This window comes from Cuculus canorus, chromosome 13 (assembly GCF_017976375.1).
Source record: "Cuculus canorus isolate bCucCan1 chromosome 13, bCucCan1.pri, whole genome shotgun sequence".
In the NCBI taxonomy this organism is placed as follows: Eukaryota; Metazoa; Chordata; class Aves; order Cuculiformes; family Cuculidae; genus Cuculus; species Cuculus canorus.
This window is the reverse complement of record NC_071413.1, coordinates 182623-195714: the sequence shown is the minus strand read 5'-3', so window position 1 is coordinate 195714 and position 13092 is coordinate 182623. Positions and strand designations below refer to the sequence as shown.

Here is a 13092-nt window from a genome sequence, read left to right as displayed (position 1 = left end):
CTCTAGAGATCTGCAAGGGAAATAGCATCTGGGCAGAACAGTATTTGTGTGAGAGGATTACTAGGGGAGGCAGTAAGCCAAGAACAAGCTTAGAAACAAAGAACTTTGGAGGTTAACTCCCAGTCATGGCAGTGATGCACCGTACAGCCTTCGCCAAGGTTCCTTTTTCTTCCATACCTCAACCAATTTCTTCTAAAAGTTGGGAAGGCAAAATCAACAGGAGGGCACTGGAAAATTATAGGAATTAACAAATGTTTATGTTTGTGCAGTAGTCTGAAAATACTCACAATTTATCAAAATATTTGTGCTTATTTTGAGCAAGATGCAGCAGTTGGAAATGAGTTTATAATCTAAACCAATGTCATTCACATACACGTAACAGGGTCTAAAAATGGCTTGGAAAGTGCTTGCGCTGGGCTGAGTGCTTTTTTACATTGCAATACATGAATTATTATACAAAGAATTGTTTTAAATGTTGAGATTAACTCTCCTTTTCTCCAGATGGACTTGTAGAGTTAATCCTTCCCAACTGAGTCCAGGCATTTTTTCTGCTGAAGATGCGATAGAGACAGAGTTACACCCAGCCAGTGTGCAGTCCTCGCTAGCAGTTTGCAGTGCTTTCTTGGGACAGTTATCATAAACTTTGTATTTCTCTGCTTTTTGAGTTTTATTCCCAGCTTTACTGTTATCTGGAGACTATATTTAACATTTTGAGGAGTGAAGACTAACAGACAAGTAACATTTAAATATGAAGCACGCGCAAAGCCTATCTGAATGTTTAACAAGGTCATTTTATTTCCACAAGCACAAAATAACAAACAGTTCCTCCACGTCAAAATGTGCAGTAATTTTATGTGACAGCTAAAATTATGGTTTGAGTGTGTAGTAGCATTTATTGGCAATCCTGCCAGTTGGATATGATTGTGATCTGAGCATAGTTAAGAAAAATGGGAATGCATTTCTTTTGTGACGTGAAAGGCCCCTTTCAAAATGCTTCTTCAAATCAATGGATTTCTATACACTGCATGTATAATTCAGACACACTGAGCCATGCAGCCACTATGCACATGACTGGCTCCGTGTAGTCTTGAATGCCAATGTCAGTGCAATCACCAAAGGCAGCTGCAGAAAAAGGGATATTTTCCTTATTTTTAGATAAGATAAGTAAACTGAGTTTATATTCTGCTTTCCAAAACAGTACTCCTTAAAACTCTACAAAATAGAACGCTGAGCTATGAAACACAAATGTCTCGTTTAGTTGGGAATAACAGCTTAATGGCAAAAGCTTATCCATGTTGCTCTTCATTTCCCTTTTTAAGTGTCTTAAAACTTAAATAAAAACTATGCCAATTTTTTAAGCTTGCAGTAAATACTGAATTAATAATAAACAACTTTTGGGAATTAATGCAGTTTGTGTCAGAAATTACACTGTAGAAAACTATTCTAAAAACCCAATGTACAAGGCTGTAAAATATTAGGAAGTGTTAAATAGTATGGAAAATACAGGAAAAATGAAGTTAATTAAGCTTACCTTTTCTTGCCAGTGTAATATGCCAATTATTGCCAAGATGAAAACACAGACGCCAATTAAGGCTATAGCTGTTAGCAGCACAATGTTACTTGGGGTCAGATACAGCTTGGCACTCCAGCTATCCAAGAGAAGAAAATCCAAGGAAACATTAATACCTTTCATTGGGAAGCAGACAAGGGTTTTAACTTAGAAAGATGAAAAGAACCTGCTAGTGTAAGACAGGTAACAATGTGGTCTACAGAAAACAGTGGCTATACTTGGCAACTGACGCTTAATGGTGTTGACTAGGAACTGTATGGCTTTATACAACTACTTCCTGGTCGTGTCACATCCAAATTCAGTTTCTGTTAAACTTTCCAGGAATGCTACGGATATCCTCAGGGACTGACTTTTTTTTCACATTAGGAGATTTATCTCCCAGCTCTCTCCAGGACAAAGTAAAAGGTGTAGGAAAACCTTCCACAAAACTGCCTGGGGCTGGGAGACATGGAAAAGCTGTGTGAAATAAGGCCATAGACTGTTCACCCAGGGACAACTGCAGTTGTAGGCAACAGAACCAGCTGATTAAGGCAGGAGAATGCTGGAGAGCAACAAAGTCAAGCACTTTAAGGGCTTCTGTTGCTCCAGTGTTGTGGGGTCCTGAGGCTCAGTTACCCCCTTTTTTTGTCCTCCAGGCTGGGAAAGGTGTCCGCAGGAGGTTCTGTGTCAAAGCAGCACTGAGGCCTCTCAGAAAACAACGTCTATGTTAAAAAAATATAAATCTAAGAAGCATTTATTATGAAATCTGATTTCTTCTGGCGACGCTCGCCTCTGCTACTCCCAGTGTCTATAAACTTTATGGGGAAGCAAAAATAGGTTGTCGATAAGATGACAGAAAATGTTTTTCCCAATACAAACCATTAAACACCTCAAGAGTATAAGTAAATTTGCTTCATCTGGCAGATGTTATTCCTGTAGTTGTTAATTAGCAACTCAAGTGGCACATCACTTCTCAACTGCTTTTAGTCCTATAGTAAAATTAACTGCTGAAACTGATGTCATAATAATTTCTGCTTGACAAATGCAACTGACCTCACTAGTACATCAAGCAGCAAAAAATAGCTGGAATATGTGAGTAATGTTTTGTGTAATAGCGAAGAGAGAAACAGGCTTTCTTCCTGGGATAAACATCTTAATTGGAAAGTGAATTCATTCTTCAAGCTCTTGTGTAACCAACTCCTTCACCTTTACTTAAAGGCAATCACTCATACCTGTGGCAACAGATGCTGTGCTCAGAAGGGCTGAACTATAAAGCTTTTATATGCAGCTAGACAGAAATTGCACATTTGCTGAAACAAAAGTGCTTGCTTTGGCCATTACCATGCCTGCAATTGGTCAAAAAGAATGGTGGTCAATCTATAAGTATGTTACTACTTACAGGAGTTGAGCTGGTGGTAGATTTTGGTTGTTTATGGGCACTACCCAAGAGTCTGTGTAAATCCTGGAGAAGTATTCTGCCTCGTCACAGTGGCGGCTACCCCTCTCCACCGCTCTTTGCAAATCTGCCTTCTGTACAAGTGATTATTTTTAAACCTACCATAATGCCTAATGTAAACTCTGTATTAATGTGCTTTTATGAAGGGCAAATCCAAATTATGACATTACCTTCGAGGAACATTATGAGGATAGGGAATGACGATAAGCTGTGAGTTTGGGATGATAGCAGTCCATTCTTGTTTTCTTATGGACTGAAAGGAAAACAAAGGCTATGTCAGTTCCTAACCAGCCATCATGCTTACAAACAAAGACATTCTCTTTTGACACCCACAAAAGGAGAAAGAAAAAAGTTGCTTTTTAAATTTTAAATGTGATTATTCCCTTACATTTATATAAACTTTTTATACTGAAAGCTCCAAAGAGCTTTAAAAGACAAAGTAAAAAGCAAAGTAACAATTGCTGACATTAAACACAGCATCTGCCTAAAAGAAAAAGCAACAACATAATAGGGAAAGTAGAACAGAACCATTTCTATGAAAAAGACTGGCAAAGCAATTCTCCAAATCAGAACTTGGCCAGTATACTAATTTGAATACCTTACTTTTTAAAGTAGAGCCATCAGTCTTTAGAAACTGAAAGAAGTCAGGACGTTACTTTTATATTTCAGCTGAAGATTAGATAATCATGGCAATTATCTAATCACCATCACAGCTAACCTCCCACCCCATAAACAAGCACTATGTAATTTACCCATGGTAACACTGTGAGACAGTTCCAGTCATCTTCTGGTCTAAGTGTTAGCTGCAGAGCTTACACACCCTGAATTCTGGCACATACGGTTCTTTTTAGCAGACTCTTCTGTTTTCAACCTGACTGCTGTGATAGTCCTGCTTCTGAAATAAAAGAAGTGTCCCTAGCAGTATTCCCATCCAGACCCTACTGAGAAATGTATCACCATAAATATTAGCTTGCAATCTTAAATCTCAACCAACCTTTTCTCCTAAGGGACGAGGAATGCCAACAAACAAATGGTCGAGGAAATTCGCACTACGTCCCAAACCAAGCACGTTGTATGGCAACTGGAGAGCAAAATGAGCTGACTGGCTAAGCTGTCCGGCTGAAACAGAGTTAGAAAAGGGGCTTAGGTCACTATTTTAGGAAATAAACCCAACCCCCAAAACACCAACATTCTACACAAATACAGATTTCACAGTCAGTAATAAAAGTATTTCTAAAATTTCAACTAACCACGTTAATTCTTAAAGGCTAAGTCCTGTATTTCCAAACTACTTGTGGGCACTCACTCGGAGAATAGCTAAAATGCTTTAGATCCCTAGGTAAGATGAGTTTTTTGAGCATCACATCTATGTTAAACTGAATCTCTACTACTTATTACCTGCATTTATTTCGATATGAGTAATGCTCATTTTTTTTCCCTGCTGATTTACACGCTCAGACTCAACACACGAAGGTTCACTTTAATTTTTATTAGTGTTAATCAGTAACTACTGTTTTTCTTGTGTCACAAAATTTGCAAAGTAAATTCCCATCAACAAATTCTCAAATAATAAATAGATTTAATGAAAACAGGATTAGAGTGGGTGCAAGTTCGGCCCTAGTGAGTGTGTGTAATTATAAATAATTAAAGGAGACACTGTAGGGAAAAATAACATTCTTTGTTTCCTGAAAAGGCAGCAGGGTAACAGACAAGTGTGGCAGCTATCAACAGGTTCACTAACGCTCCATTTCTGATTAAAAGTATTACAGGTATCTTTTTAATTTCTGGCAAACTGATTTGGATCCTGTGGAGACTGTTCTTTCTCTGGAGAGCCTCTCAGTAAGTGATCTGGTTACATAGCAGGAATCATACCAGCGCCTCATAAACACTGCAATGCATTCAGCCCTTCACCAGATTAACAGAAATGAATTCAAGGGATACTTGACAACCATAAGCAGATTTATGTCATCAACAGAAACAGTTTTTCACACAGGCATGATGTACAGTCAGTATTTTTTAAGTGTCAGATTTTTCTCTAACACCTGACAGATTACGCCTGAAACCATGTAAGTTAAGCGACGAAGCATAACAGGACGTGAATTAAAGAATAAGAATTGACATCACGTAATGAATTTACAGCCAGCTGTTATGCTGTTATGCTGCTGTATCCTCTCACAGGGCACAGGCAACCTTGTGCATTGGATGGTGATGATTTGAACCCCTATTCAATGCAATAATTACTTCACGGTTCCATTTTTCCAAACCTCCCCACTCTCCACCAGCATTTTAGGAAGAGCTTGCCATGTGCTGCCAGGTGTGTTTTGAAACAGGCCTGGTTAACCGTGAGGTAAATAGTCTGTGTTATCATAGATGTAGAGTTGTGATGATTTTATTCTAAAAGGCAAGATAAATATCAGCTAAATACGCTTAGATGAGATCTGAAATGTCAGCTTGATGCAGTTACCTCTTTATTAAGCTAAAATGCTGTTAGCACAAAGAAACAGTTTTCCTAAAGATGAGGCATATTTTACATTTTCCCCAGGCAGAATCATGTAATGAGCAGGCAGACATGGAAACATGTAAATAGGATTTGTACTTCTAGCCCTCTGGTGTAAAGGCGAGGTTCATCGTGTACATGGCTAGGCAAATTCCAAGACTATGGAACCTTGTGGCAGACAGCTCAGAAGCTGTTCACTAAGGATGGGGATTTTTCCAATTAGTTGAGGTAACAGTAAAGGACTTCAGATTGTACCTGCTTTGTCACTGACTTCCCTCATGTGATCTGTCCTAAACCGCTCAATCTCCAGGTCTCAATTTCCAAATCTAAACTGAGTAATTCTCAAATTAGAGTAAGCACGTCATATGTGAAAGCACTGGTCACCAATATGAAAGCGGCAAGGCACAAAGGTAGGTTTATGAAACTCAACTTACAAAAACCAAACAAGGTATTACTTGATCATGCTCTAAGATAAAAGAATTTTCTTTGAAAATTTGTTTCACTAATGCTGAATTCTGAAGGACTTTTCCCAAAAGAACGAGGTGCCACTGTAATATTTAACACTGAGAAGCTTTTCGATTGACTTTTGAGTGAAATATCTAGGATTATGAGGAACCTGCAACTGAGATCTTACTTTTTCCCTTCATCATAGAAATGAAATGAATGTCAACTAAATTAAAGGAAATAAAAGAAAATGTCATACCCTGTGTGCAGTCAGCCTTAAGGAGGTTAGAGAGTCAGGTACTGCAGCTACAATTCTTAAAAGCATTGAATAATTTCATGGCTATTAGCACTGGTTCTTATGCCTGCTAAGATAAGGATAATGAAATCTTATGCTTCAGGATGTAAATACATCATTTGTGAAGGTCAGAAAGGAATGTTTTCTTCTACCTAGCAAGCAGAAAATGTGCACGTACCTTTTCTTTATTTGCCTTTTAAATTGGGAAGATACTAGCTCGGCAGGACTTGGGATGACAGCATAAAGAAGGACTTAGTTTATTTTAAAGCTGGCTACAACTCTAAGATCTTTAGGACTACTTCTGCTTTACTCCACCTGTGTCTATCACATATTCTGTAAGAATTTGATGGCAACTCAAACGGTCCACTTAGAACAAGTAGGTAAGACTGGCAAATGTTCATCTGAGAAACATAAAATCTTGAATAAAGATTAAAAAGAGAAATTACAGAGTACTGTTAACAGTTTATCGCTATTTCTGAAGTTCTCGGTCACCACTAAGTAATTTACTTATGACAGTACTTCACATTTAATTTAGATAACTCTAGTTGCTTGCTCTGTTGTCAAACTACTGTGAACAGTTTTCTACTTATTGCAAGGAGATTTGAAAGTATGATTCCATCTTCAAGCAGAAAGGTGGGATTTAGTTCTTATACTAAGGTTGTTCAAGGTTTGAAAGTCTATGCAAGCAAGATGGAGAAAGCGGCTGTTGCTTCACAGCTGTTTGTCTCCATCAGTAGAAGTGTTCCTATAAACAAGAATTAAAAACCTATCTCCTGTCCATGCTGCACATTATTACTCTTTAATGCAACTTTAAAGACTATTCAACACCATCTTTTGCCTATGCTTTTTGATTCAAAAAATGTTACCTGGAAGCACCCAGATACCACGGGCTACAGTGCAGGTGTCAGTGTTGGTGTTTCAAGTCTTGTTTTAAATCATAAGTCACTAAGTTTATTGCTCAAAAAAACTTTGGGTAAAGAACCTCAACATTTTAGGACATGTTTTTCAGTGGTTTCAGCCTTTCAGAGACAAAGTTTTACAGAACAGCTAATGAAGCTGGGCAGCCAAACTCTGCAGTTTGATATTCAGAAATAATTCTGAACTTCTCTGAACCGATCCCCCTATTTTCAAAGCCTGGTGTACAACATTGGAAGCCATACATATAATTAACCTTTTGAAAGTCTTGTCTGAAAACCAGGCTGATGCGTCGTCCATGACGCAGACAGTCTTGTTCTTTTGTATCTGAATTAAGGCATTTCCCTCGGTATCCATTACACTGATGTACGCTTGCTGCCAGCTCAAGTGTGGCACCATGTGCCCTGGTTTCAATTGCAGTGGCCTCCACAGCTGATTTCAGGGTGACCAGACTCAAGCAGCATAACTGCATAAATGAAGTCCATTTAACTTGATGAAGGGGAGGTGACTGCACTTCCAGGTAGAAGCGATGCTTTCCATTGCTTCTTTAAGCAGACTGGATGATGTGTGATAGCAGCTTTACAAGCAGACTAATTGAACCCACATTCACAAAATGGATACTCTTCAGTCAGTTTAAATAAGCTTATTTCATGGAATAATAGAACAGAACATACAAGATCACTACAGGGAGTGGAAGGACTAGTTGAACCTCTGACTTCAAACCCATTATGTCCTGGAGCGCCGTTCTTTTGATTTTCTTTCTTTTGTTACGCTTTTCTTGACAAAATATAATTTACTTTTAAGTAGTATGTTAAAGCCACGCAAATTAATTCCAAATACAGAAATATTTAGGCTTTCAAAAGTCACACAAGTTCAATATATTAGAGGACTGAATACTTATTTTCATAAAGAAAAGCGTTATGTCATCATTTTTTCCAGTTGCTGTATTTTCCTCTAATTTGCAAAATGATGCATTTATCAGAGGCCTTAATACACTCACCAAAATAGGAACTGTGGATATTTGTGAAGTGTGAATCAATTTGTCAACCGCCTCCGCAAAGTCCGAATTAGAAAATGTAACAAGGAGTTGCTGTGTTTTAGATGTATATTCTTTGTACCTGTCAACAGCGCAGGTGGCTGTTCTGGTACAAACCCAGTTCACTGTGTAACACACAGTCAGAGCTGTCGTCTGCAGCCTCAGACTACAGGCATAAAATTCCTTCAGTGTTTGAAGAAGATGTTGCAATTGAATTTCCTCCCAGAGAGAGGAGGTCTGTGAAGATATGTCCCACAGATGCAAGGCCCAGTACTGCTCCATCCTAATGCTCATTCTGGCGATTGCTGTTCTTTGTAGCTGATTTAACAGTACTTCTTGTTGTAAAATTACAAGTGAATCGAGCAATGTGAAAGTAAAAGCAGAGAATATGTGCTCATTATTATTCTGCTATCTTTTAACACCACACTGGAACGTTACTAGGAGAGAGAATAATGCAAACGATATTTTAAAAACCCCCTTGTCATTACGCAAATTTCCTGCAGTTAAGGCTTGGCAGATCAAAGAACCTTAAAATGAATTAGGTAAGGACAGCCATATGTGCCTTTTTATTTTACTCTTTCGGTTAATATCTCATGTGTGAAAGGTACCGTAACTCAGAACCAAAGACCTGCAAAATTAGGAAGATCAGAAGCAGAACGGTGCCTGTTGACTGTGGTGTGATTCACCTTAGCCCAAGGCTGGAAGGATAACTTAGAGTGAGTGAGTCACTGGGTAGTTTGGTTTCAGTGGCCCAGCCAATAACTCCTTCCCTGCTAAGGCCAGCGGGAAAGAACTGCTGACTTGGGGAAAAAAAGAATGGTGAGCATTGTTTCAGTTGGAGAAAGAATCATGTTGTTACCCCCCTTACTTATGGAGAAAGAGATGAACTACTTTAAGAATACGATTACAAACTATCAGATTCTCTCATTATTGCTTTCATATAATTAAAAACTTCATATATGGATTACTCCATGACATTATATAAGGAATGCAAATCAGTTGGTGGAAATTAGTTTTGAAACACTATATTGATGCCATACTTTTAAAAGCTTAATGTGGAAATGATGTTTTTTTAAATTTATATGTGGCCCAAAAATGTTATATGGGTTTGGAACTGACCGCAAGTACACAGCTATAAAAGCGTTGCTTGACCCATTTCTGGACAGTCAAATACAACACAACTCTGATGTAACAGACTGTTTTTCAAGATGATAACCTGCAGGGCGGTAATTCTAATTAGAAGAACACTTACAGAATTTTATAAGTAGGACTTGTAAAAGAAGAAATTTTAGCTACAAACTTAATAAAATAGCTTCAGAAAATGTGACTTTGAAAAGTACTTGCAAGAATTATACAGACTCAAAAAATCCATTAACGTATTACAGCTGAGAAACTGATCAAAAGTCAGCATTATAAAACTCCCTGTAGTAATACTGCTAGGGTCATAAATGCAGTTGGAATTCATTACTGTTACTTCATAATGCCAGAACAGAAAAAGAAATTAATCATGATTGGACTTAGGTTTTTATTATTGTAAATAAGGTAGCAGTGCAGATGACTGGTACTACAGCAGTATTAAATCATATTTGATAGCTGTTTCCTAGAGTAAACTGTAAAACACTGCATTTCTAAAAGCACTTCCCATCTCCCACCCAAAAAACTCCAAACAACCAAATTCAACAAACCCTAAGAATATTGAAAATGTATGTGTCTTTGTTCTTTGAAGAGAGCACCAGAAAGTAAAGGGAAAGGTACATGAAATAGGTCCCAATTTCAAGTCAGCTTTCTACCCCACAGATACTAGGAATTCATAAGCTATGTACATTCTTCCGTGACACAGAGGTCTATAGTTGGAAGTACATCTTTATTTTGCCACCGGGTTATTTTATAAGCTTGCTTAAGTAGTAAGGGCCAAAGGGTCAAACACACAACAAAACAGATGCATCTAAAGTTGGTATTTTCTCAAAGTGGGGTTTCGAAACAGCTTATACTACTGTGAATTAACCTTTTAACAGATATTCTGCACTTAAGATGCCACAAATCCATTATTTTGTCATCGTCTGATTAATATGATGTCAGTTTATTAAAATAAGATTTTAAAACGCAGCATGTGATATATCATCAAATATGCCAAGTTTCAGTCCTCCACAGTTATCAGTTGCATGAGTTCACTTAGACTTATAAGTCTGACGCTGTGTTAATTACGAATCAGCAGCAAGAGTAAAACCTACTCTGACTACATGAACAGTGAATCTCAATGAGCATAATTACATTCAAAGCAAAGGCTCTGTTGTAGTTTTTTTGATTGGTAGCCATTTCATAGCACTCTCCTAAAGAAGTAAAAAAGGGTCAGTTTGATGTTTTTACTGATGTGCTTCTTTTCTCACACAAAAAATGTATTTTTCGTTACTGAGACAGAGTCAGTCATTGGTACTCCTGTTTCAAGGCCACTGTCGTTTATTAATACATAATTGCTAAGGAACTGGTAGAGATGCAGCTCCTTGGGAGCTTATGCTGTTTCACAAACTGGTGATATTGTACCCAATGATTTTTCAGGTGAGGCAAGACATAGTCAACTATTCAAACCCAGTCTGCACAGGGCAGAAGAAAAAAGAATGCGCTTGCAGTGTCTGTAATAAATACACACTATGTAAAGAAAGAAGAGAAAGTTTGGGGGTTTGGCCTTGTAAATGGAAGACAGCGTTCAAAGTAAATGGAAAACACTATTCAAAAGCGGTCCTATTTCACTCTGTAAACTTCTTTCCAGCTCTTTTGGTTGCAGAGACATATACACAGACCGACCATGCCACGTGTATTCTGTTATGAAATTGCCTTACCTGACCCATTTTTCAGGTATCCGTTGGCATCTACAGTAGTGTACATGATGTAGGGACCCGGCTGATTCACGCCAAAAGGCTGCAAGGGCCGGGGAGGGAAGCAAGCAAAAATTTAGGAACAGACAAAGCTATAGTAATAAAACAGCAAGCTAAAGAAAAATGGTTCTAGATTAATGATTTCCTATATGGATAATTTCAAAAGCTCGCAACTGTTTAGTCACAGAATGTATAGAAATTATTTTTTCAAACTAAGGCTAATCAGCTGGCTAAGTAACATTTAGTTTCTCATGAAGAAAGCAATACTACTCAGTCCTCTGGCAAAAGGTTTAAAGTTTCCTTGGAAGTTACAAGTAAAATAAACCCCCATAGAAATTCAGAGAAACTGCATGTTCTGAAAAAGCAGAGCTCATTTGTTATTGTCTGAGAGAATGTGCTATCTTGATGGTTCTTTGAATTGAAATATACTACACAAAGTCAAAATTTTGTTATTGTTATTCAGCAGCGTTTTACTCATTTCATAGAAGTAGTTGCATGGTTACTTGTCAAGTACCAATATCAATTGGTATCTATTTATCCCCCTCTTGAGGGAGAAAATGTATTTAAACAACGAAGTACAGTTATGAGGAAAATAAATTTAAAAAATAATTAAAAATCAAAGAGAGTCATATAAGTGCTGAACATAACAAATACAGCTAAGAAAGCAGGGGGGAACGATCATCTGATGTGGTGGGGAGGGAAAGAAGGGGAACAACTCTAAGAACAGACTTTAAAGAAAGTTTTCCTTTTTCTTAGTGCTGAATTCAAGCTGCTATCAGGACATCAAATGGAGTAAAGATCTTTCAAGTGAGTTACAGAAAGAACACTAAAAGAGATGATGACATGTTTCATACCATGCCACAAAACCCACTAAGTTCTAAATCATAAGAATAAGTGATAATGATGAGAGATAGGCTCAAACCCTTAAAAATAATAGATCAGAATGAAAAGTAAGGAGACCACAAAAGTGATGTTACTGCAGATGTATGAAAAAAGAGTAAATAAGGTGGAAATGTTATTTTTTTTTACGCCAAGCAGCAGTATTCTGCCATAATGTGCTTTGTGTTACCTTCTGACAGAGAACTTCTGTTACAATGAGGCAACAGCATTTCAATGGTCTCAATAATGGAATTTTCACCAGCATCTGTTGTCAAGGTTTCCTCTCTTCAGTTTTGTAATTAAACTAATAACACTATCAAACACCCTTATTATTTTATATCAGAAATTCAACCCTAGGTCTTAAAATAGCCGTGAAGATGTTGTTGAACTTGTTTGAAGCAGTATTTGTATTCTTTAGTCAAAATTAAACTTCATATTTTTGCAGAGGTGAAGTGCTAATGCCAGCTTTGGTTCCTCTAGGTTCTCTTCTAGGCCAGCTTCTACTATGAACACTGCTAAACAGTTTGCTAATTGACAGTGACGTGGGTGAGCTGCATGGTGTCTGGAGAGCATTCTAGTACTTGACATGGAAATAAGCACACATCCTGTAGTGATCTGCAGGATCATCAGAACCCAGTCTACTTACTTCCTCTCCATCCTTCAGCATACCCACTAACTGTGGTTCAGTTTCGAGGGGGCTCGATGGCTGGATCTGTCCCGTAACGGGTTCTGCCTGGCACACTGCACACACAGCCTGCACATCCAGCTGCATTACACATGTATTCCCATATCTGGTGTGTCCCACCCCCGTGATTCTGGATAACAAAGGTCCCTGCAATCAGTCAGTTGATTTCAGCAGCTGGCGGAAGGCACGGCTCTCCAGCATCCAGAACCTGGCCAGACACTGTTTGCATTACTCGCTCTTCCCTCAATAGCACCATGAACAGAGAGTTTGGTATAACAAGGCCTCAGCTTATCTGGAGCTACCCAGTAATGCAAAGTGGCAGTTATACTCACTGTTACTTTCCGAGGACAGTCATTAGAGCAGAGGCCACTGAGAACTGCAAAAACAAAACGCAAGCTTTTTGTAGTCTTTGTGTTCACAAGCACTACCTCAAAATCTGTTACAGCAATAGTGTCAGGTATCC

At 38.1% G+C, this 13092-nt stretch overlaps 1 protein-coding gene and 1 long non-coding RNA gene across 2 annotated transcripts in view; one reads left to right on the top strand and one right to left on the bottom strand.

Annotated features, from left to right (window-relative positions):
- ITFG1 (integrin alpha FG-GAP repeat containing 1) overlaps nucleotides 1-13092 on the bottom strand; it is a 70324-nt gene that overhangs the window by 3791 nt on the left and 53441 nt on the right. Inside the window, 5 exon segments of the mRNA XM_009557058.2 lie at nucleotides 1532-1649; nucleotides 3176-3258; nucleotides 4000-4124; nucleotides 11030-11108; nucleotides 12962-13005. Of these exon segments, the coding sequence (XP_009555353.2) occupies nucleotides 1532-1649; nucleotides 3176-3258; nucleotides 4000-4124; nucleotides 11030-11108; nucleotides 12962-13005 (449 nt within the window).
- The window catches only part of LOC128853524 (uncharacterized), a 114720-nt gene that overhangs the window by 48425 nt on the left and 53203 nt on the right, over nucleotides 1-13092 (top strand). The gene's annotated exons all lie outside the window — the stretch shown is intronic.